Source organism: Epinephelus fuscoguttatus, linkage group LG7, assembly GCF_011397635.1.
Source record: "Epinephelus fuscoguttatus linkage group LG7, E.fuscoguttatus.final_Chr_v1".
Taxonomy (NCBI): domain Eukaryota; kingdom Metazoa; phylum Chordata; class Actinopteri; order Perciformes; family Serranidae; genus Epinephelus; species Epinephelus fuscoguttatus.
Window position 1 is genome coordinate 34,530,662 of NC_064758.1, and position 25,026 is coordinate 34,555,687.

Here is a 25,026-nt window from a genome sequence, read left to right on the forward strand (position 1 = left end):
TAGCCCCTCTTCAATTATGTGACTTCACTTACTTTAATTTGGAGAACTCTATAAAATATACACAATCTCATTGTTCTGCACCCTTTCGTCACACTGCACCTGGGCAGTAAGCATTCTCTGTTAAAGCCACAACTCACTGGAACACCCTGCCGAACAACATAGTCACTTTAAGGTCAAATTGACAAATCTGCTAAAAGCTTCCTTAACACTGTATCCACTGACTCAGCATTTAAAAAGTTAATTGCAAATATCCTTTCTTTTAATTTGTTTACCATACGTTGACTCTCACGTGGCGTGTGTGCGTGTCTGTGTGTGCACCTTTGTATTATGTGTCTTCTCTTGTTTGTCTGGTATGTTTACTGCTGTTCTATCACTGTGTGGATATTATAATTATGACATACCAAGGGACTGCAGATGAAAATAAGCTTTAAGCCAGCTCTGGTGCAATGCATCAAATGGTTACATTTATTTTTAATATTGTACATGGTCCCTCACAAATAAAAGAATGAAACAATACAGAGAGAACAGGTGAGAGTGAGTGAAAAGACAGGATTTGTGAAAACTGTCACAACAATCACTGCAAGGAGAAGAGAAGATGACAGGAGAAAATATCAAAACAAACTAGATTTTCACTGCAGGAAAAAGAGAAGATGACAGGAGAAAATATCAAAACAATAATGTCGAGGAGTAAGGAGGTTTTCGCTCTCATAACAGTTGATGAATTTTCTTCTTCTTATGGCTCAGTAGGCAACAAGTAAGAGTGATAGCCACTCGCTGTAGGAAGAGTGAACACTCCTGCTCAGCCTAATTTGAAAATAAAGTTCAAAATGTCGCACTTTAAACTGAAATCTAAAAGACAAAAAAAATGAACCAGTAACATAGACAATATTGCAACATTGTCCTCATCCCAAAAATCTGCCCCACCCACTTAAGCTGCCTATATTAAGCCTCATGTCCATACGTCTTCAGTCACAGCAATAAGAGACAGTAGTTGCCTCCATCTCTGATCTGGTTGTGAGTATCAATCTTATATCAAATATTTTTACACCATGTTTTCAATTATTTTAACTGAGAAAACATTAATAATTTTATCTTGCCAAACAAGTAGAATTTGTGCGTGTGGTGCATGAGACAGGGGGGTTAACATGCTTTTTCTGTTTTAATTTCATTTATTGTTATTGTCGGGCATGTTACAATATAGTGGTAAACCTTTCAATAGGTTGACTAAAAGCATACAGTCACCAACATGTTGAGTCAGATCAAACTTAGCCAACACCTCAGTCATTTAACATCCTATGGTATTAAAATGGTATAATTATCACAACCTGATAATTAATCAGGAGCTTTATTGATGAGGCAGAGCTTTGGAAATTGATAATCAATATTAAATTATTAGTAAATAATAATACAGTAGCTGACACACATGTTTGTCAAACTAGTTCTTCTCCTGTTCCTTCTGTCCACACCTTTACTAATTAAATTATCTGTGGCCACGGTTAGCCCAGAAGACCGCAGTTTGTCCTTTTCAGTCTGTACACTTTTGATTTGTGATGACAGTACTCTGTTGTTTATACACTGCAGTTGCATAATTTCACTATTTATTTTTCTTAATAATGCAGTATTTTTTTGAATGGATGTGGTGATAAAACATTCTAATTTATTTGCTATGCTCTTTAATAATTCTAAAATGTTAATAATGCACCCAGTATAAAATTATGACAATATAATAGATCCAGCTGGGGTTGACTCGACATACAGATATTGACAATAACTGTGATATTTAAAAATGAAATGTTGATACATGTGGATAAATAACTCAGCGCCTCTTAAAACATTTCTGTTTCTTTCCATTCCTGCTTTGTCTCCCTCCCCAAACACCATGTGGTTGCCTTTTCACTACCCATTACCTGTAATAGCTCTTTTTGTACGATTTTGTTTAGTTATGGTTACAGACTCTTTCTCCACCTCCCTACAATCGTATTTTGAGTGTATGGAAGTGGGTTTCTTTGCCAAGAAAAAGAGACAAAATGCACAGTATAAAAAGTTAAAGATAATGTGACTGATAGCTTCTTTTTTTCACATTTTCTATAAATGTCGTGATAATATCGTTATCATGAACTCTTTTGGTCAGAGTAGTTGTGTTGTGAAAATCTGATTTTGTGCCAGCCCTAGATCAAGCTGTGAACAAATAAATGACACAGACTATTTTTGAAAGAAGGTGTTGGCTTTTGGCTTTGTGAGAGAACCATTAGTTTTTATATCTTTGGATTATTCAATTCTTTCTAAATTTTAAATATTTGCGAGTATGGCCTATTATGGTTTAAAAATGCTACTGGTGGTTAGTTATATAACAGGAGTAGTACAGACAAGAACAAGGGATTAATGATGGGTTTATAATGCTTGAGTTCACTCCCTTCTACCTCATAGAATTCTTAGGTGACAAAGCAAACTACTTATTAAATACATTCTTGAGCATAAATGTCCTGACTTGACATTCATGACGTTAATGGCATCTGGGAGAGTCTATTCTCATCAAATGATTTTAATACCATAAGCACTTACGAGATAGTCTTTTATAAGGTTGTACATAGTTTGGTAATTTAAATACCATTATTTAAAGTTGTGCAGTTTCTATGACTTCTTATGTATTTGTAGCAAAAAGTCCATGATACTGAAATGACATGTGCCTGAATAATGGTTATAATGGTTTAGATATTTGTCATATTCAAATAAAATTAATTTAGAAATTTATTTTTTTCTTTTGTTGCTTAGTCCCTCAGCACAAACATGAGCAAGTTAATACTAATTGCAGGTAAGGCACTTTTTAATCTGATTATACGAATGTTTCCAAAAGTTCTGTTTTAAGCTAATGCCAACTGTCACTTTTAAGGTCTTTCTTTGATCATCACCAGTTTGGGTGAGTTTACATTTTGCATTAAAAAGTTAAAAAGTAAATAATTACTGTTGTTAAACAAGGATTTTTAATCACAAAGTAACTCGTTGATGTCTCATGTGTTTCAGCCTCCTCCTACAAACTGATGTGTTACCACACCAACTGGTCCAAAAATAGAATGTCCAATGGGAGATTCACACTTTCAGATATTGATCCAAACCTGTGTACCCATCTGATCTACGCCTTTTCTGGCATTAATTATGCCAATGAGCTGGACCCTAACGAATGGGGTTACGCACAAAGTTACATTTCCTTTAACGGACAAAAAGATAGGTCAGTGCTCTACACTTTAAATATCCTGCCAACTGTCATTTCAAAGTGTTAAATAATCACTGCTCAACTTCTATTCTCAATAGCAATCCAGATCTCAAAACCCTTCTGGCAGTTGGTGGTTGGACCTTCGGCACACAAAAGTAAGATATGTAATTACAACATACTGACAAATATTTAATTAAACACCGTATGTAGCATCTTCTTCAGTGCACATTTTTGCTTGAATGTTCAGATTCAGCACGATGGTATCAACTGCAGCCAACAGAGAAAAATTCATCCAGTCATCCATCACACTACTGAGAAGGTATGGGTTTGATGGGATAAACCTGGACTGGGAATTTCCTGCGACACGAGGGAGCCCTCCAGAGGACAAACAGAAATTCACACTGCTGTGCAAGATTAGATCCACAATGAGACGTTTGTAATCAGAAATATATTATACACAATGGATATAATTATGATGTATTTGATATTTGATCAGGTCAGACTGACCCATGTTTCTGCGTTGTATAGGAACTCCGAATTGCTTATGAGGCTGAGCGAACACTGACTGGGCATCCCAGATTATTGGTCACTGCTGCTGTGGCTGCTGACGATCCAACCATCAATATCAGTTATGAAATCGCTGAGCTTGCCACGTAAGCTACACTGTTTTGTTTTTTTTAATTTTACACTATTATTATTGTTCCAGTGATTAGCTGGATTAGTCGTGTTATTGACCTTGATCATACTTGTATTTTTTTAGGTACCTGGATTTCATTAATGTGATGGCATTTAACCTCCATGGTGCCTGGGAGGGGGTCACCGTGCATCACAGTCCCTTGTACCAGAGATCCCAAGACACAGGAAGCAGCGCATACCTTACCACTGTGAGTTATATTATATTAGTGAAGATAGAACTTAGTTTAGTTTTACTTACATTAGGTGTACCTTTGTTTGTAATAGTATTTTACTTGACATGAATTTCAGTTACTTCACTTTTTAAGGAGTGTGTGTGGTGAATTACAGGGTCAACTTTTGAAGTTAATATGGTCCATTTCAGAATGCAAGTTTAATTTAAATTAAGTTTATATTTGTTTCACTGTATCACTTTTCCAATTATTTTTATCAATATTATTTATAGCCATTTAATTATGAATACTTTAAACTATCATGTTCTTGTATGCATGCAACGTTCTAGAATAGGACCGAAAATGCAGTGATATCGGGGAACAATGAGTAACACAAACTGCCTGTTCAAAATGGCACTGTCAGTGGCCCATGGTAGCTGTCAGTGCCATTTATCTCAATTAAAAGGGGGACTGTAGCTAAATACATTGTTGTTCAAATTAACCATACTGCTATAATTCTTCTGCATGTCAGGACTTTGCAATGCAGTATTGGCTGAAGCACGGGGTACCTGCTGAAAAGCTAATAATGGGAATTGCTGCATATGGGCGAACTTTCACCCTGTCCTCACAATCCAGTGAGGTTGGAGCACCAATTAGTGGTGTTGGCAATGCAGGCCAATACACCGGGGTGGCAGGCTTCTGGTCCTACTATGAGGTAAACTGGAAGCTCTGATCTATTTAAATCAATGGTTTAATCATATATACAGATTTTGATTTGCAGTGTTTCATGTTTTGGATAATATGTTGAATTTAATTGAAATTTGACATTTGACCCCTCCTTTCAGATTTGTCTTTACCTTGAAGGAAAAACAGTCCATTGGATCGATGACCAGAGAGTTTCATATGGCACCACAGGAAATCAATGGGTCGGATTTGACGACAAAGATAGCCTTACTGCTAAGGTAGCTATTTGTTTACTGCTCAGGAACTGTCTAGAAAACTAGTTGTGAGCAAATCCAGTTAAACAGCTGTTGTGCCCGTTCAGATCCCCTGTCCATAGCAACACACATAACTTTTCTCAGATGTCTAGATCTGTGATTACTGTCATCTGACTCCACCCTAGTGCACAGACTTATTTGATGGGATGTCAATAAACAAGTCACAGTGTTCTACATTATCCAAAGTGGACTGCCCAGCCCCGTTTTTAACAAGCATGGCAGACAGTGAGGCAAGGAATTAAGAATTTTGTGTGTGTCTGGAAAATAACTGAGTTCAGAACAGGTTATTATGACTTCAGCTATGACAAACTTTTTTTTATTATTATTATTCTTTCAGGTGGACTACATAAAAAAAAACAACTTTGGAGGAGTCTCTGTCTGGTCTTTGGACCTGGATGATTTCAATGGACAGTTCTGTAAAGACGGCAAATACCCATTCATCAGCCATCTGCGTACTCTTCTGCTATCAGGTAAGCCCAAAGGTTGTGAGAAGTGTCCATCTCATCTTTTCAAATAGTGGTTAGAACATTTTATCAATTGAGATTGGATTCATTGTAATAAGCTTGTATTATCACTTGTATCAAGTAGAGTGTGAAATCTCAACAGTTAAGCTATGTAATACAATGCAATTATCATGAACACTAAATTATTATGTGTGACTCATTTCCAACACTGAAACTACAACTCCAAATCCAGAGACTCCACCTGTAAAGCCAACAAGCCAGCCTGGCACTGGAACTTCAGCCATTACCACAACTGCCGCAACCACAACTGCTTCTACCACTACCACTACCGCTGCCGCTGCCGCTGCCACAACTCCCACCTTTACAACCCCTCTCACTACTACCACCACCACCACTACCACCGCCACTACAACCCCTCTCACCACTACCACCGCTACCTCCACAACCCCCCTCCCCACCACTACCGACACCACTACGACCCCAGCCACCACCACTAAAAACCCCTGTACTAAAGGAAATGGTCCACAACCCAACCCTACTAACCTAAACTCTTTTTATCTTTGTGCCAATGGCATACCCTACCCTCTACACTGCCCCAAGGGTTTAGTGTTCCAAACAAATTGCAAATGCTGTACCTGGCCTTCATGAGTGTGCATCATTAATATTACTATCCATAAGCAGTAAAATATACTTATTAACAAAGACAGTGTATTACTAACAGCTGTTGCATATAATTTATTTTTATTTCATCACTGCTAAAAAAAAAAGCTCTATCTTCTATGCTTACTTTATGGTACTGTCAAGCTCTCATGGTAATAGTAATAAACTGTAGTCATAAGCATCCTCATTAGATATCACAAGTGTAAGAGTAAACCTTTTATTTTTCAAAATGATATAAACCGGGTGAAAATTGTGATTTGATCAATGTATTGTGTAATATGTGCAAAAATAAATAAAATATATCACACAACAAAAAAGAACATCAGTCAAACTTATTTGTATTGTTATACAATGCAAGTCTCAAGTTTGTGTGCAAATTCAATCGCCTTTATAAATCATGATTCATGAGTCAGTCAGTGATAGTACAGAAAAGGCATGGGCGGTATCACGGTATTAGTATACCAGAACATTTAGAAATCCCGATGATCCGATTTTCAAAACTGTCAAAAATGTACGTGTCTATTAAACTCAATGCATGTAGCGCACATCACATGCCACCAGAGGTTAGTCTCTACGGGTGGAACAGGCAGCTGAGCTGACAGACATGGCGACTGCAAGTGGTGGAGATAACTTTAAGACTGTAAACAGCTGCAGCTGTAGAGAAACCACACAGGAAAACTGCATGTCTTCACATGTAATTTAGAAAATTAAGGGTTAATTTCAACCAAAACAGTGTTGTGATTGTTTGAACACTAATACCGTCATAACTGTCACATGCCGTATACTTTGGTGAAATATCAGGAAGGTATGAAAAATATCCCCCAAGCCTAGTACAGGACTCTTTAAAAACCACTGTACTTGAATGAAGAGGAAATAAAAAAGAAGCATTTTTTTAATGTCACCACTTAGCATTTCCACTGTGAGAAGCATGTTCTTTGTTATATTCAGCCAAAAAATGTTTAAGCAGTCATGTCATTAAAGTCATATGCACCATCATAATTTCAAGTACTACAGTATCCTTAGCAGCTCAACAAAATGGTCATTTCATAAAATTATACATCATGATTTTAAATCCAAAAATCATTACAGCAGTCTTCCGCAAATTTTTTCGTCACAAATGCAAAGGAGCTCCACGTAGTTATCCCATGATCAGGTCAGTACTGTATGTTATCAAACATGATTGAAAGAAGTCCATTGCTTACTATAAAGCTACAATTACAGGATAATGTAAAATTGCACCTTCTGGCTGTAAAATGCAATCACATCATTTTGTTTTATATTTAGCTACTATACATTAAGCCAAGGTCTTGTTGGTTGCTGTTGAAATTATTCAGACTGAAAATATAACAGATATCATTGAATTGCATTTGTATGATTTGTTAGTCAAACTTTATATTCCTTAGAGTTCATGGGCAGAACTGTGAGGCTCAGGGAGCTTCTGAATGTCACAATTTTGAATCAGACTGGAGTAAAATACTATAAGGTCCTCGTAGTTCTTTTTGGAAATCCGTTCATTGATGCCATGGAATCTAAGAAAAAGAAAAAAAAACCTTTTCCTTTATGTTATCGACAAAAAAGAAAATAAGTTTCCTTTGTTCGAGTTCCTCGTGAGGTTCTTGCAGAATAATGTCTATTTATTAGCAAAGCTGAGGGCCAAACTGTACAAAAGGTTGGTTCTATACATAAAACTCCTCAACCATATGGGTCCAAGAGGCCTTTAAGTCTGAACAGTACGAGTAGGTCACGCTGTTACATCACAAGTTATGATGTAAGCATATGACCAAAGGCAAAAAGCTCTTTTGATCAACACGTTGCCTTTTACTTTGCCATATCTGTACAGTGTGTTATTATACTCGCTGCAGCAGGTTTTGTTAAGTCTATTTCAATTTAGTGTTAGACAGTTTAGATTCTTACCTCTGAGCATCACCTGGTTTAAACCAGACAGGAGCGAAGCGATAAATATCATTCGTCAGGTCTTTGAAGTGTCGACTGTCTGTGTTTCCAATACAGATGCCTGCACATTCAAACATTACGTGAGAACAGTTATGAAATATTTTGACCTTGATAACCACATTTTTATACAATCAAATATAACTGGATTCTACCTGGAGCAACTGTAACAGTTGGAAACATGTCCAGCACTGTTTTCTTAATGATTTGGTAGCCAAAGGACTTTTCATCATCAGAGCTAACAGGCAGAGGGTCAAACCCTTCAACCAACTCTATCTTCACTCGCTGGTCCCCCACTGTAGACTGGATTAGGTCCAGGACCTAGACGACACAGCAAACATTTTATTCATCTCAGAATATTTACGTGTAGACATCAGTAATTCTCAAAAAGGAGGATGAATCTTCAAACTCTACCTCTTGTAATGACTGCGCTGAGTGGATTCGTAGATTTACATAAGCTTCAGCAAGAGAAGGGATGATATTCACCTACATGGTGGGAAAGAATTAAGGATTGCACTAAGTAAAAGTGAATTGCTTGCAGTTTAATTCCCTGTGAATTACCCTCTGTTTCATAATTAATAACTGTACCTTAACTCCGGCATTAAACATGGTGACTGCTGTTGTTGTCCTTACAAAAGCATTAGTGTCTGGTTTTCTCTCCAAAACCCTGGAACACAAAACATGACAACTGATTTATTTCAGTGGATACAATTGGGAGACAATACAGCAAATTAATTCTAGGATGTAATTACCTGCTAAGGAGCGGGGCAAACAGCCACAAATTTGACATTATGAACTTCATTGGGAGCCCGAACTGCAGACAAAAATTAAGTATCTGAGTAGGGAGGGATCTAATATGCTACTAGTTGTGATGAGTAGTGGACAAAAAGTTGGTTCTTCTTACCTTGTGCGCCAGATGCTCAAATGTTCCATATTCAGGACCATGACCAAAAAATCTCGGCATAGGGTTCTCCTCTAGTCTGAGGAAATAACACAACTCAGTTAAAGTCTTAGATTTGGGTTTGCTGCTCGAGGAGTGGTAAAGATGTAGAACGTAGTTAAAAGTTTGGTACAGCATGAACAGAGAGACTAAAGCTGGGCTCTTACTACAGGAGTTTTGGGCTGATTTATCCCTGATTTACCCCTCCCGACATTTAGAGGAGATATGTGGTCCAGGACCTTGAGCGGTACCAGTGTTTAGCCCAGATTTACTGATAATCTGAGAGGTTTACAGATCCAGTCTTAAACCTCCCTAACTGCTCACTGACTCATCGGGCCGCTCTAATAAATTCAAACATAATTGATCTAGGGCGGCACGGTGGTGTGGTGGTTAGCACTCTCGACTCACAGCAAGAGGGTTGCCGGTTCGATCCCGGGCGTGTGAGCCCTTCTGTGCGGAGTTTGCATGTTCTCCCCGTGTCAGCGTGGGTTCTCTCCGGGCGCTCCGGCTTCCTCCCACAGTCCAAAGACATGCAGATTGGGGACTAGGTTAATTGATAACTCTAAATTGTCCATAGGTGTGAATGTGAGTGTGAATGGTTGTTTGTCTCTATGTGTCAGCCCTGCGATAGTCTGGTGACCTGTCCAGGGTGTACCCTGCCTCTTGCCCGATGTCAGCTGGGATAGGCTCCAGCCCCCCCGCGACCCTCAAGAGGATGAAGCGGTTAGATGAAGATAATTGATCTATTAGAATTTACAATCTGGATGATTGTGTTTATGGCCACGTCAGTATGGAGCAGCTGACAATTTTGCCAAGCAATGGTAAACAACCCTTATTGACAACATCTCCCCAACCATTTTTATATACAAACTTGTTAAGCCTTCTACTTTTGTTTTTCTCATTGCAAAGCATTAATTTTACAGCAAGTTGTTGCACCACATCAGTCCCTGTTTTGTTTACATCTGCTTCCCCATAATATTACATGAGGTGGTGCATTCATGCTCCCTCTGCCACAATAATCTTAGTAATATCCTGTAGTGTGAGTAGGGCCGGGTGATATAACAACTATGCACAATATATCTATATATTATCAAGCAAGATATACATTTAGACAATACCGTTTATATCAATATAAGGTCAAGTTGGATTACATAATGCATACCAGTGTGCATCTCTTCACACAGCTCTGCCCCACTCACTCACTCACTCTCAAGTCCTCCAGCAACACTAAGAGAGTAGAAGTGCAGCTGTTTGATCTGTCTGTTATCAGTCTACAGTGCGACATTGGTCTATATGTTTCAGGTGCTACGCTACAGTCTGTTAGATGAATGAAATTACAGCAGTAGCACACACGCAATCCAGTGCTGCGCTGCTAGTTTTGTTATGGCATGTTATGTGTGAGGTGGATCATAGTGCGTCATTTCCTATACAAGACATATATAACGTGGACAAAGTGTCTCTCCTCCTTCCCTCCCTCGGCCTCTGTTGATGCTCTGTGCATTAAAAAGATTAATAGCCTAAATAAATACAAAGATAAGCATAATTTTACAGCACTAGATTCATTTGAAAGGCCAACAGATGGAAAACATCTTTTTAACTTCCCCCCACAAGATTTTTAATTATTCCAACTACAATGCATTTAGGCCTACTTGATACTTTTATATTGATGTTATAGTTTTGTGTCCTGTGCTATGAACCTTGTGTGCAAAAGCAATAACATACAGCCCTGATATTTATTATATATAATTTTTCATTTACATGTTGTGCAGCTGTATATTTTCAAACAGGGAAAAGGTGCTTGTCACATCTCTAATGTGGCTTTGACTTGCCCATTTCCGAGAAAATACCGAGATATATTTCGTGCATTGCCAGTCAGCCTGTAAATACCGAGATATGAACTTTTGTCTATACTGCCCAGCCCTTGGTGTGAGAAGTACCATTGTTTTCAAGATTTTAAAACTCCTGTCAGGATTTTTAAACTCCTGTAGCCTGATCCCATCTTGACCAGGTTTCATTATATATAAAAGAAATTAGCTAAAAATCTCAATTTAAAGAAAATGTAATTCTCACCTTTTGACTGCTGCAGCTAAGATCCCAATGCTGGTCTCCCTGGGAGGCATTGAGGAGTGACTAGGGACGGTAGACACACTAAGCTTCACAGTGGCCGCACCCTTTTCACTTATCCCAATTCTACAAAACAAGTACACACACATAAAACACATATTTTATAACACATTTTTATAAACCACCTACATTTTTTACAAAATTTAATGGAGACATGCAATTTTAATCTTTGCTTGTGAGATTGTTACAATGTCAGGCTTGTCCAAGTTATTTACTAAAAAGCTGAACACTTAATATTATGTTTACACTAGAGCATGACAGGTTCTCACAGAGCAGCGGGTCCGTCAAGACCACTGATGACTCCATCAAGCACAGCAAGGCCCTCATCCAGGACAAACGACAGCTGCACACCACGCTGCTTCAGGACACGCACCATGTTCATCGCTCCTTTATAACCACCGACCTTTGAAAAGAAATATTGAAGGACACAGACATTTGGATATGATATTCTAAATCTTATTTTAATTCACAATTCCAAAAAGTAAAAGTTTGAGGATTTTAAGTACTTCTTCATCATGACCAAAACCGATGTAAAATCCTCTGCGTGGAGCATAGCCTTTTATCAGCAAGTACTCTAGTGCCTGAAGTATTCCCTGGAAAAAAATTAAAGCGTATCAGTTTAGTCTGGCTGGCACATAAAAGGTTAACAAGTATATAACTCAACTCTGTTTAAAAGCATGATCACACAAAATATGACTCACCATTAAAGAGCCCTTGTCGTCTATGGTCCCTCTACCATAGATGAAGCCATCTATCTCCTCAGCAGAAAATGGTGGGGCCTCCCAGCCATCCGACTCTGTGGCAGGTACTACATCAATGTGAGCCAGCAGCAGGTAGGGCACCAGGTCAGGCTGTGATCCTTGCACCCAAAACAGGTGGCTGTAATTGGCCACCAATTCATGACGAACCAAGCTTGAAGAGAAAACTGTGGGGAAGGCTGACACAGGAAGAAGAGTGCAAGCTTAAAGGGGGAACTCTTTTTTACAGATAGAGGTCAGTTTAATATTCAGTGCATGAATAAGTTTATAATTTCTTTTATGGCTGTAGTGGAGCTCTAGAATCTGCTAAAATACTCCCAAGTATGTATCAGGGTTATCTTTACCACAAAAGCTGTGTTGGCCTGTGTGGCATGGACGTCTGGCAGAAAAAAGATGCTATTGGTTGCACTATAAAGAAACAGTACTTAATTGCTAGGGAAACATCACCCCTTTTTAACGTCCGACTTTGCTAGAATATAGAGCAAAAATAATTAGTTGATTAATCAATTAGTCAATCAACACAAATGTATTGAAAAGTAATGGGCAAATTTTTGATAACTGATTCATTAAGTCATTTTTGAGCAAAAATTTCCAACCGTTCTCAGTTTTCTATTAAAGTGTGAAGGCTGGCGTCGTCATTGAAAATCCCACATATTGAAAGGTGCAACCTTCATTTTTTCATTTTTTTGTCAGGGCTGTTGGTCGGAACATTTAGAGTTCAATAAGTAGTATGTAGGATTAAAATGTCACATGAAAGACTGCAGCTGAGCTATCAGTCGACTAATGGTGGGGGAAGTATTTAGTTCCATTACTTATAAGAGTACTAATACCACACTGTGAAAGTACATGTTAAAAGTCAAAGTTCTGCATTAAAATTGTTACTTAAGTAAAAGTAAGTATATTTAGGAAAATGTACTTAAAGTATTTAAAATAAAATGCAGAAAAATCGGGGGGAAAAAACAACCAAAAAACCTCAAAAATTCTTCCAAAAAAAGGGAAAATCACTTTAATGCTCATCAAAGTAGTTGCCAATTAAGTTTTTGTTAATTGGTTAATCAACTAATCATTTCAGCTGTACTTGTCTTAACTGCTGGGTAGTTTAATTTATAACAAAACATCATATTTTATCAACTTTTATGCACTAAATATGCATAAAACTTTTATGTTTTATGCAAACATCTTAATTTGTAAAGTGCACAGTAACTTAAGCTGTCAGATAAATGTATTGAAGTAAAAATTACAATACCTGAAATGTCGTGGAGTAAAAGTATAAAGGGGCTTGAAAATTAAAAAAAATCAAGTGAAGTACAAGTACCTCAAATTTGAGATAAATTAGCCAATTAATCAATTAGTCAATCAATTTTATTTAAAATTAATGAGAGATAAATATAAAAAATGTCACATGAAAGACAGTAGCTCAGTGACCGATGATGGAGGAAGTATTCAGTTCCATTACTTAACTAAATGTACTAATACCACACTGTGAAAGTACTTGTTAAACGTAAGAGTTCTGCATTAAACCTGTTCCTTAAGTAAAAGTAAATAGGTATAATCAGGAAAATGTACTTTAAGTATTTAAGGTAAAAGTACCCCATGAAGAAAAATCTTTAAAAAACACCAAAAAAAAAACCCTCAAAACTATTTTTTAAAAAGGAAAACTCACTTTAATATTTATCAAAATAGTTGCAAGTTAATATTTTGATATGGTTTAATTGACTAATCGACTTATTATTTCAGCTGTAACGTTACTTGTCTAAACTGTTGGGCAGTTTAATTTACAACAAAACATAATATTCTATAAACTCTTCTTATGAATTTATGTAGTACATAAAACTACTAATTTGTAAACAGTAACTTAAGCTATCAGATATATGTAGTGAAGTAAAAAGTACAATACTTCCCCCTTGAAATGTCGTGGACTAAAGTATAAAGTAGCATGAAAATAAAAATAAAAATTCAACTTAAGTTCAGGTACCTCAAAACTGTATGTACAGTAAGTAACGGTACCGTGCTAAGTAAATACAACGTTACTCAGGTGTAATCGACCAACTGATCTTGGTAGCAACAAGAAGTCTGAGTTAGAGACTTTTTAACTTGTAGAAAACCTTCCTTAAAAAAATATAATAGCATGAATTTGGCTGTGCTGCGCTTTTATAATTAAATTATGAGTTATGAGGGTGAAGCAATTGACAGAGAAGACAGGAAAAAGTACGACACTAACTGTTAAATTACATCTGCGTAGCTAACGTTAGCTTATTTTTTAAGCTAATAGACAACGTTAGCTTCCTGATTGGCATCAATTAACTTTAACTGTTAAACGTTGGCTCACGGTTAGAGTTAGCTTGAACTGCTCGTTACGTCGTGTGGGAGTTTGTAGCCATTGTAAAGTGTACGGTGAACACATTAGTGACTGTCTGACATCTTTTGGAGGAGCTTTTCACTTACCTTTTCGGATGAACCTGTCAAAGTTAAGCAGCGCGGTGGTGTTGCTCTCCTTCTCTGAGAATGACACAGTGGGGATCCGGATAGCCTCTGGATAAACGAACAGAGACACCGCTAACGTCTGTTAACGTCTGACACCTGTCAACGTCTCTTTTTAGCTCCATTCCACAGCAGGGCAACGGTTATTAACACTTTACCGACTAGCAGGCGAAACTTACTTTTGAAATTTGCAAGCAGCTCCTCTCTCTGGTGCTGGTCTATGGCAAGAGAGATGTTACTGGTCTTTTCCCATTGTGCGAGTTGAAGTCCGACATTAACGTCCAGTGAAAGCGTCCTGATAGATGCTATGGTGAATAACAGCAGGACTGTAATGAGGAAACTGCTGATAATAATCTTTAAAAACTTGATTATTTTGAACTTTGGCCCTGAGTCTGTCATTGTTGTTTGTTGTGACAGCGGAACTCGTTGACTGTGACTGAGTGAGTGCAGGCTGAATTAGTTAGGGGTTGTTGAATGAGAGCCACCTGCTGGCGGTGATAGGAATTACACCTGTAAGCCTCCTCATGTAGTACAAGTGGATTTTAATCTATGAAAGATCCCTACTTTGATATCCTAACACCTGCAGAAGAATATAGCATTATTTATAGCATATTTTCTATTCTATCTATTATTATATATTTTCTATTTTCTGCATATTTTCTACATATTTTCTGAGATTGTTGCAGGAAAGCAATATGTTTTAAAGACAACAGTCAATGTTGAAAACAGATGTTTTGTTAAATGGCATCAACAACAACATAAAGGATAACAAATAAAACACATTTTTAGATAAAGTCACTTTGAGACATTGATTGGAAATCAATTTGGACTTACTATAAGCTTACAATAAGGTTAGTGAAGTCTATTTTAACCCTTTCATGCATGAATTACTACAACTTCAGTCAAGATTTTCCTTTCTTTAGTGTTTCATATTCCTCTTTAGGCAGGAAAACAAAAATTATGAAGTTCATTTTTTAAACATGCATTTCTGCATACTCGAGTGGACAGCATGTGTTTAAGTTTCAAACAAAAAACTACATATGTAAACCAATCAAAAAATGTTATATATCATGTGAAAATATAAGATAAGATAAGATAAAACTTTACTGATCCCACACCGGGGAAATTCACATGTTACAGCAGCTCAGATAGCACAGATAGAAAAGCAAGTTGAATGGCAATAGAATACATATAGAATAAAGATAAAATACAAAAAGATATATATCAGAACTAGAAAAATATAAAATATAAAGAACTAAATTTAGACACAACTGTACACTCAATACTATTTACACTATATACACCTTTCACTTATGCACATAAGTGAAAGGTGTATATAGTGAATGCTGTTAAACTAGTGTGTTCACATTGCTTTAACAAATTCTAATACTCTTCAATGCCGTGCAAAACCGTTAACCTTTGCTCCTGACTCCACAGCTTCTCCCCTCTCTTTCTACTCCTCCCGTCTGTACCTACCTCCCCTCTCTCTCATTTAACACCTTCCTCAGCCTCCCACCCATCTCCTCCTGTTGAACTATATCATTACATTCTTAAAACATAAATCAATTGATTTACAGCCATGAAAGTGACTGCAGATGAAGTACAAGGTTGCAATGATACATGCATGATGCCCAGTTTAGTGGACAGATGATTAGTTTCCTCACAACATATAATCAATATTTGGAAATGTAACACTCTATTAGATGTTACTTGATGTTTCCAGATTTTATTCACCTGCCAGGAGCTCCTATTATAGAAGCATTAGCAAGATATTCTTGAGCTGCACAACATTTCTGGCATTCTGTTGGCCATGTTGGTTTTGAGAGTGTTGCACTGACAACACCTGGCCAGTGGGGGTCAGTGTATGACATGATGCACTGGGGTCCACTGTTGTGACTTAAATGCAGCTATGGCATCAAAACTCATGTATATACAAGAAAATGGCTTTTAAATAGCTGTCCACTGCAGTGACCACCACATGTGAAAGGGTTTTAATTTCACAAAAATATATATATAAAAATGATCTTTCTGAATCCTGTGTTCTGGAATACTGGCACAGAGAAAATTATACATTTATTTTATTACTGCATCTATGTAAATTTCTTCTGGACTGTTGAACATGTTTTTGAAATGTGTGGAACTAAGATTAGTTTACAAAAAATAAATGTTTTTTTTATTGTGGAAAAAATGATCTGGACAGAGATGATGTTTCTATCTTGATTCTTTCCATTTTACTTGGATACTTTTGCATTTATAAATGCAAATGGTCTTAAGGGAAGCCCAATATCCACCACTTCAAGCATGAACTGAAACTGTACTTTAAAATACTAAAAGGCCTCCGAAATCAAAAAGCCATGGGTATTCCCAATCACTAATTTTTAGAGTATCTTTACACCTTTTGTTCTTTTTTATTCTACTCTTCCACCATTTTGCATTCTTTATGCCAATTGAATAAAGGGAAAAAAATTATATTTGCATGTATTTTTTTTCACTCTAGCTTGTATCATCAGTCGCACAAAAACGTATGAAGCAACACATCCTTTATTGAAATATGGTTCAAATAGTCTTAAAAAAATCATACAAGTACAGTTAAAGTAGGCACCATGGCATTACACAAATTGAGTAAGGTAATAGAAAACATTATAGCATTATCATTATTATTTATAAATTTGAAAAAATCTTCTAAGTCACAACTTTTTCAAATTCACATGTTTTAACAACTGTTTCAACTACAGTGACAGGAACACTTTGGCAACACATCCATAAGCAAAACATATATTAATGTAAAACTGGACTTTGAGGTTTGCTCCCATACAGACACACAAAGTCAATAATAAAGAAATCTGTGCTCCCTGAAGATATGCCAGAACAATGCCTGCATCAGCGAAAAAGCAACATTTGTAAGTCAGTGTAAAGGGTTTAAAAAAACAGCTACTCCTGTTCAGAAAGCGCTGGTGTTCCCTGTGTCTCAGCCTCAAGCAAACGCCCCTCCTCACTGTCTGGCCCCTGGTTCAGACTGTCCAGTAACGCCACAAATGGACTGAACGCGTCGTCCTCAACACAACTATAAATGACGTACAGGAGGCACGCCACGATGAGAAAGACAAAAATCTGTATGTGGATGGGCACGAGGCAGCGCTCCACCTCTTGTCTCTCCAGGGTCGTGGGACTGGCAGGAGTGTCTGGGTACACATACTGGACAGGTCTGCCTGCCGCCCCCTTGATGGGTCTCCGACGTGTGGCGCTGAAACACAACAGGTGCTGATAATCCAATCGCAAATCTCCTACCATGTGTTTGCATGTGCTGCTATGCAAGCTGTCCACATGTCACCCGCCGCCATTTCTTGCACAATGGTGAAATCTTATTTAACAACTTAAGTTTCTAATCAGCACATTGTAATAGTGTTGGTGTGGCACTTACTAGATCCCAGTGGGTGTAGCATCAGTGTTTGGAAACATGTCTTTGGGTGTCTCTTTCACAGGCTCCTGACAAAGCTAGAAAAGAAATCAGAAATGACTGTCAAAGTGGAGTAAAGGAGAGAAATGTCCCAGACCGCAGAGTCCCACAGAGACAGAAAATAGAGCAACTCCGGCAAAGTTTTAATGTGTATAATCTTCTAGTTTGGTGACACTTGAATATGAAAGGAGTTTCACCAAACAAAGTGTGTTCTTATTATGCAAACACCCCCAACAAGTAGTATAGAATAAAACCAGAAAAAAAGCATGTGCCTTCATTTCCCATTTATAAGGTGACGCCTTTGGAGTGTAGTACAGGGACCGGTTCTTCATGGTGTCCACAACTGGCATGACCAGCTAAGGAAAGGAGATGTAACAGATTATGATTTCTGTCGTCTGAATTTTCTCCAGCCTTCATTTAACCTCTCCAACAACTTTAAAGGAATACTTCACCCCTAAATAACCATTTGTATTTCAATTACTCACCTTGAGTGACAGTGAATTTGTGAGCATGCTTCTAAAAACGGAGACAGTTCTTGATGAATTGAAGTCATAGGATTTAACAACAGCAAAACTATACTAAAATATCCATTCACAACTCTCACACAACTTGTACAGTGCACTCCAAGTCTCATTTATCCAGTCATGTGATCAGTTCTTACCAAACAGATGGCCCTTTCCAACAGGTAACTGAACTATAAGTGAGACTTATCTGTGCTCTCTTCAATGCCAGACTCCATTCACAAAAACACTAATTTTATCTCGCTGAACACAGGAGCTGCTGGTCTACAAATGCCGTAGTTGGACGTTTGTTTGTGTTATTGTGTGACTTTGGTGAATGTGATCTAACCCTTCGAAACACCAAAGTCACACAATAACACTAACTAACTGACTGATGGAGGCAGCAGTACATCAGCAGCCTCTGTATTCAACAGTGCAAAATTACTGTTTTTGTCAATGGAATCTGGCTTTGAGAGCAGGGATAAGTTTCAGTTCAAAACCCCATCAGAAAGAGGTGTCGGTTTGGGAAGTACTGATAATAAAACTGGATAAATGCGTGTTGGAGTATACTGCATGATTTGTATGACAATTTATTAATGTATGTTTTGATATAGTATTGCTGTTGTTAAATGCGAACCCCTATGACTTCAATTCATCCAGTATATTGGATTCTTCCTTCACCACATGCATGCAAAAGAGACAAAGTTTTCTTTCCAAATTCAGCATAACACAGTGAATAATTGATGTACAAGCGGTCATTTGGGGAGTGATGCATTCCTTTAACCACCACCAAAGTCTGAGCTTAAAGTGTGAGTGAACAATGTGAGCACTACTGACCCCGTTGGACCGTGACCAATGCTCCTGCACATTGCTCCCATTCAACTCTCTCTCAGTCTCTGTGCTAGTGGAGAGTGACTTCCGACTCTCCATCTGTTGTTTAGAGTGAGAATGTACACGACTAAGTGACGAAAGTGACAAAAATAAAATGAAATTAAAGGGTTGAAAAACATGTAGGGTCAACTTTCCTCCTCAACCATTTGAGTGATGCTGAAAGCCTGAGAGGAAAACGATGAGCCACCATTGGATATGACTGACTGCGATCCAGACGGAAACTGCAAGGATTATCATGTTAACAGCAACACAAACACATATCATTCATCACAAAATCTATTCACCAGTGTGATACAAAAGCTGATGACTGTGAAACAAAAAATATCCCACTGGTGGTTTGAGAAGGACACACAATAAAGTTACAGTCCAAGCAAGGAATGCAGAGAATTTCAAATCCACAAGAGAGGTGAAATAAGACCAGCCTACCCCTGATCCTAATCCCGAGCGTTGATCTACAGAGGATGCTCTACTAACTCCTATGGGAATCTGTGAGCGTTGAGGCCGACTCCGCTCTGATGATTTTACCGCATTCCCTGAATTCCACTTGGGACCGGGTTCCCTGATTCTAGAAGCACGAGCTCGCTACAAAAGGTCGACCCAATCAAACAAGGAATACAAAAACACATCAGTGTCCCTCTGAGGATTCAGACTGACAGGATTTCGTGCAAAAGATATGAATATCCATAGTATTTACCAGCCTTGATGAGGGTACAAAGCACTGCGGGTAAACAAAACCACCTTTCTGAAAACACAACTCTACCTGTGAAAAGTCAAAAAGAGTGCTCCAAAGAGTGAACACTTTTAGTTAGAGCACAAGTTTACAGTTGCAATCTGTGACCACTAGGTGGCAGTGTAGGGGAGATTTATGTCAATACAGATAGTAATGGCAAAAATGCAAGAAGATCTACTAACTAGCAGATGGTGTATGCTCTCTAATTTCAGACTATTCAGAAGGCACTACTCAGTAATAAAAACCAAAAATAAAAAGTTTTCTCACCTGACTACTTTCCTGTTGAGCCTGATTCGCCTGTTCAACTGTGTCTTCTATCGCTCCTTCTGAACCTGATCAAGCCACAGAAGTAATACAAAGCATTTGATTATCTGACATCAACCATACAAATAAAAAATCCAGAAGAAAGAAAAACAAAATTTAAAGTCATACCCAACACCTCGGCCTCCTCCTCCCCATTTTCCTCGTCCTCTTCACTGTCGGAATACAATACACCTTTCTCTGCTCCATTCATGTGGCCATGTCCCTCAGTCTGAAGCAGTGTCCTGAGTTTCTTCTCGTACAAGGCTCGGGTGGAGGCTAGCATGGATAAATAATAATAAAGCACTTAGTTTATTCAGACAGGGGCAAACAGGCTAAAAAAATAGAGTGAAGGTGAAGATTATGCCATTTATTAAAACACAAAACTGCAATACTGACTGAAGGAATTCTATTTCTGCAAAACCAACTTGAAGATGTTGTTAAGTGCAGCCTCACCGACTATGGGTCCAGCTTTAATCCCGCGTTCGAGCAGTGCGGCCTTGAGGTCGTCGTCGGTCAAACCACTCGGGTCGGGCACCTCTGCATCCTCCTCTTCGTCCTTAGAAAACAGAATTTGTTGAATTTACTGAGTGCTGTTCGAGACACGACAAAGGCTGCAGCTTGAATGCCAGCAGTATCCAGGTGTGGGATATAGAGCACGAAAAACAGCTGGCGGCTGCAGTTAACAAATCTGTTCAATATCCATCTAACTTTGGAACTCTATGAATCCTGTGAACAACCACAGAAGAAGAGGTTATCAGCTGATACTGGTTTATCAGATATCACACTGGCAGATAACTATGACAGGTTTATTGACTGTTATCTTTGTCACAGCTCCTAATAACAACACTCAAATGATCCCTCAGCTGTCAATGGGCCTGCTGCTAACCATTATTGTGATAAATGATTAATCTGCCAATTGATTTTTATTTAATCTAGTAATAGTCTGGTCTAAGAAATGTCAAACAATAGTGGAAAATTTGTCATCAGATTTTCCAGAGCACAGGGTGACATCTTCAGATTGCTTGTTTTGCCTGAGCAACAGCCCGAAACCCAGTGCAATGATGTTTAATTTCCTTCAATATAAAACAGAAAAAAAGCAGCAAATCATTAAATTTCAAAGGCTGCAACCAGCAAATCTTATTCTTGAATAATGACTTGAGGATATATTGGCAGAGATGTAATTTAATATAATAAGTTTTTTTAGTCTTTAATCACCTGGAAATAAGAATTGTTGTGTTTTTGATACCTTAGAATGAGCCGTTTAGATCTACATAGGAAGCAGGTCCTCGTTTAAGAAGATCACCGTGTTTCTACAGTAGCCAGAAGAGTTTCACAGATTTTTAAAACTGCTTTATCAGTGTTTTTACTTGTTTGAATTATCAGGGTCTGTTTGTTTTGGAGAGGAAGACACCTCTGAGGATAATTCAGCTCCCAGTAAAAAAAACCCTGAATGTCCTGGTCTTAAGTTATCAGAGAAAAAGAAGAGCGCAGATTAGCACATGCTAGGCAAGCAGCCCATCTCCAACATGCCAAACAGCATTGCAAAAACACTCATTTGTAAACTTTTTTGGTGTTTTTACCGGTTTAAATCACCAGGTCTGTTTGCTTTGGAGAGGAAGAGACCTCTGCGGATAATTCCATTCTCGGTAAATTATTAGAGAATAAGGAGAGTGCAGATTACAGGTGCTAAGCAAGCAGCCTGTCTCCAACATGTCAAGTAGCATCTGAGAGACACTTGTTTGTAACCTGAAACCACTTTTTTAGTGTTTTTACACCTTTAAATCCCCCGGTCTGTTTGTTTTGGAGAGGAAGATCCTCTGCAGATAATTCGGCTCCTGGTAAAAACTTCTAAAATGTCTGGATCTTAAGTTATCAGAGAAAAAAAGAGCACAGATTAGCAGGTGCTGGACAAGCGGTCCATCTCCGGCATGCCAAACAGCATCTGAGAAACACTCATTTTTATCATGAAAGTGCTTTTTTCAGTCTAAATCACTTGGTCACTGGGTGTTTTAAAGTGGAAAAGACCTCTGCGGATAATTCGGCTCCCAGTAAAAACCTCCTGAACAATGAACACTGAGAGAATTCTAACCAGAAGTTTCAGCTGGTTGTGATCTGCAATCCTCACCTCTAGATGTCACTAACCTCCCTAAATCTTGCACACTAGACCTTTCTACACTGAATATCAAACTATTTGCCAATTAATCTTCTTGACTACTAAATTAATTGCCTCAGCATTTCAGCTCTACATATCCGTTTTAGGTCTTTGGTGCAAATCTTAGAGCAATTTCTAAATATGACACCTTCGCTGACTTCATATTAATTCACAGTAAAGGGTATTCCTAAATAGACTAAACACAGTCTATGCAAACAGACAGTCTTTCTACCCCATGACACAGCACAGAAACAACTTCCAGACCTCAAGTGCTGCTGCTCTTCTTGGCACACATAAATGAGTGTGACAGGTGTGGAAAGCAAATGCACAAGACTGCAGTGGCAGAAGCCAACTACAGAAACGTCATGTAAATCTATACCTACTATACAGCTGGTGGCTCAGTGGTCAAAATACTGAAGCAAGCTGAGAGGACTGACACTGACCCAGATCTCCCCCCCTCTCCCCTCCACAGCTGCTGACCTTGTGCAGCATCGGTTTAATTCATTTCATACCTATTTACTATTACTATTACTATTAGGCCTGTAATGTTTATTATGCATGACGATCCCTCGTTATCAAATAAAATTGTTGGTGTCCTTGAAGGCAGCATTGTTGACAGGTCTTTTACCAGGCAACACACTTGTAATTAAGTCAAATGACATTTGTGTTATTATCAGATAAGTAGGAAAACACTATTCTGTCACTATTGGTCTGTCATATTATACCGATAACAGTCAGTAGTACTGACATAATGTTAAGCTGACACAGAGTTGCACGTTGTGAATTATCGTTATAAAAAATATTCTGGCTCAACACCAATAGTTTGATCAACTCACTGCCACATCTTGATCTCGATCCTCCTCCTCGTCGCTGGAAAAATCCGCTGCGTTTTTCTGATCGATGTGTTTTAAGTGCAACTTCACATAGACCTCCTTTTTGCTCTTGGCAGGTGGCAGCGCGACATTGTGGGCAACTAAATCCGACTTGAGTCTAGACTTAGAGAGGTGAGCCGGGTCCTCCACAAACAGCGACATGTCACAAGGACGACGCAGAAAATACAAAGTAGTTAAACGTCAGTGCCTAGCTGTTCTTTATATTTATGTAAAAACGTCTTTCATATTAAGTCGGACAAATACCAAGCAGAGCTGCTCGGGGAAACCCTCCGGCTGTGGTGTGGGAATCACTCTAACTGGGAGCAGCTGCAGCTGACGACTTGATTGACAGCACAGCAAGAAGCTAGGTTAGCTTAACTAGCATAACGTCACGAGGTTAGCAAGCTAACAGTCTGATTAGCTAACATCAACTTTTAAGTTCATTACAATTAAATTTAACTACAGACGGGTTTTAACGTTGAGAAACTATTAAATAAAAACTTAAAACAACTACAAGGCATGTTTGGTGTTCATTAGCTCTTCTATTGTTTTTTTAGGGCTGTAATATTAACCGTTAGCTAACGTTAGCGAGTTAGCAAGCTGCGTGATGTGTTTACTGTCATGTGTCTACCCCTTTTGGTTATAACTAAAATCTATGGTCTAATGAATCTAATTTAAAGTTCAGAGCTCACAGCTGCCAATTTTAGAGAGAAATAATTCAATTAAATTAAATTAAATGGTCTTATTTTAACATATCTTAGGACTTTTTTATAGTAGGTGTTTATGCTTTACATAGTGGGAAAAGCACAGGGGTTAATAGCCTGGGCGGATTATGACACAATGGCCCCCTGGGCACAGATATGCCAGCAAGATGCACAGACTTTGCAGTTTTGCCTCCTTTTTTTGTTGTTGTTTTGCTTCTTTTTGTTGTCATTGTGCATCTTTTCTAGTTTTGTGTCCCTTTGAGGTCATTTTGTGTCTTTCTTTGTTGTTTTGGGTCTCTTTGCAGTGAAGTCAGTTGCAGACTGAGTCAGTTGTTTGGTCTGAAATTCTCACATCTATAGTTAAGACCTCACATTGTTAAGTCAATCACTTTTGCACACTGAAGGATCAGAAAATGCATCTGAAAATAAACTGACTCAGTGTGCAAAGGCCTTGAGTCCGACACTTTCGTCCTGCATTAAACTTTTTGGTACAGGTTTGATTTTCTTAAGTGATTCAGTAATGTAACATTAGCGTTGTCATTCTTTCTGGATTTCATGCATTCATCTTACTGCAGATTGTGGGGGGGTTTTTTTCAGGTGGTTTAACAAGTTAGAAAAAGAGAGAAATGACTGATTGTTCTGTGTATACAAATGTGGATCAAAACCTTGTGTTGGGTGCTTGTGGAGAACAGGAAACAACAAGATCAACAGGAAGGCAATCTAGGCATTTCAAAGCCCTGACAAAGACCTGCAGTGGTTGAAACATGCTGGCTTTTTTAATGATTTAGCCACTACTACTGCTTATTATTTCCTTTCTAGTTTATATTTTTTAGAGTGCCTGGATTGCCTTCCTGTCGATCCTGTGGTTTAACAAGTTAGTTGCGTTGCCTTGTGGCGCAGACACAAGTCTCATGCACTATCGCGTATGATTTGTCCTCTCCTAAATCCAAAATACTTCCAAACAACAAATGATGACAGTTGATGAA

At 38.2% G+C, this 25,026-nt stretch overlaps 3 protein-coding genes across 4 annotated transcripts; 1 reads left to right on the top strand and 2 right to left on the bottom strand.

The window, feature by feature from the left end:
• The first annotated feature begins 1,569 nt into the window (after positions 1–1,569).
• Positions 1,570–6,356, top strand: LOC125891784 (chitotriosidase-1-like). Its single transcript, XM_049581286.1, has 12 exons — positions 1,570–2,580; positions 2,773–2,812; positions 2,891–2,917; positions 3,022–3,226; positions 3,310–3,366; positions 3,459–3,622; positions 3,738–3,864; positions 3,972–4,095; positions 4,589–4,771; positions 4,902–5,018; positions 5,392–5,524; positions 5,751–6,356. Exons 2-12 carry the CDS (start codon positions 2,788–2,790, stop codon positions 6,164–6,166), a joined length of 1,578 nt encoding a protein of 525 aa, XP_049437243.1. The 5' UTR covers positions 1,570–2,580; positions 2,773–2,787; the 3' UTR covers positions 6,167–6,356.
• Positions 6,357–6,499: 143 nt separating this feature from the next.
• Positions 6,500–14,885, bottom strand: pm20d1.2 (peptidase M20 domain containing 1, tandem duplicate 2). Its single transcript, XM_049581285.1, has 13 exons — positions 14,611–14,885; positions 14,396–14,482; positions 11,894–12,129; positions 11,699–11,785; positions 11,462–11,595; positions 11,139–11,258; positions 9,033–9,108; positions 8,881–8,942; positions 8,717–8,795; positions 8,543–8,614; positions 8,284–8,449; positions 8,093–8,192; positions 6,500–7,707 (listed from the first exon to the last, which is right to left on the bottom strand). Exons 1-13 carry the CDS (start codon positions 14,828–14,830, stop codon positions 7,578–7,580), a joined length of 1,569 nt encoding a protein of 522 aa, XP_049437242.1. The 5' UTR covers positions 14,831–14,885; the 3' UTR covers positions 6,500–7,577.
• Positions 14,886–16,976: 2,091 nt separating this feature from the next.
• Positions 16,977–23,705, bottom strand: lemd1 (LEM domain containing 1). 2 transcript variants are annotated; one of them, XM_049580831.1, is made up of 11 exons: positions 23,301–23,705; positions 20,766–20,868; positions 20,442–20,588; positions 20,277–20,341; positions 19,974–20,039; positions 19,706–19,861; positions 19,413–19,500; positions 19,226–19,317; positions 18,161–18,244; positions 17,853–17,926; positions 16,977–17,675 (listed from the first exon to the last, which is right to left on the bottom strand). In XM_049580831.1, the coding sequence occupies exons 1-11, from the start codon at positions 23,496–23,498 to the stop codon at positions 17,363–17,365; spliced, it is 1,386 nt and encodes a 461-aa protein (XP_049436788.1). In that variant the 5' UTR covers positions 23,499–23,705; the 3' UTR covers positions 16,977–17,362. The 2 variants fall into 2 exon arrangements, with proteins under 2 accessions (XP_049436788.1, XP_049436787.1); XM_049580830.1 differs by lacking the exons at positions 18,161–18,244; positions 19,226–19,317; positions 19,413–19,500 and having other exon boundaries at positions 23,301–23,695.
• Positions 23,706–25,026: the final 1,321 nt, after the last annotated feature.

Bases quoted from the DNA above. Each gene is read 5' to 3' on its own strand.
- LOC125891784 (XM_049581286.1), top strand. From the start codon at position 2,788: ATGAGCAAGTTAATACTAATTGCAG. The intron at 2,813-2,890 runs GTAAGGCACTTT...GTCACTTTTAAG, and splicing joins CAAGTTAATACTAATTGCAG to GTCTTTCTTTGATCATCACC. The intron at 5,525-5,750 runs GTAAGCCCAAAG...CTCCAAATCCAG, and splicing joins GCGTACTCTTCTGCTATCAG to AGACTCCACCTGTAAAGCCA.
- pm20d1.2 (XM_049581285.1), bottom strand. From the start codon at position 14,830: ATGACAGACTCAGGGCCAAAGTTCAAAATAATCAAGTTTTTAAAGATT. The intron at 11,786-11,893 runs GTGAGTCATATT...ATTTTTTTCCAG, and splicing joins ACGACAAGGGCTCTTTAATG to GGAATACTTCAGGCACTAGA. The intron at 8,943-9,032 runs GTAAGAAGAACC...TTTTGTCTGCAG, and splicing joins TTGAGCATCTGGCGCACAAG to TTCGGGCTCCCAATGAAGTT.
- lemd1 (XM_049580831.1), bottom strand. From the start codon at position 23,498: ATGTCGCTGTTTGTGGAGGACCCGGCTCACCTCTCTAAGTCTAGACTC. The intron at 19,501-19,705 runs GTAGGCTGGTCT...TAATCCTTGCAG, and splicing joins GCTCGGGATTAGGATCAGGG to TTTCCGTCTGGATCGCAGTC. The intron at 18,245-19,225 runs GTCAGTAGTGCT...TCCTTTCCTTAG, and splicing joins ATTGGTCACGGTCCAACGGG to CTGGTCATGCCAGTTGTGGA.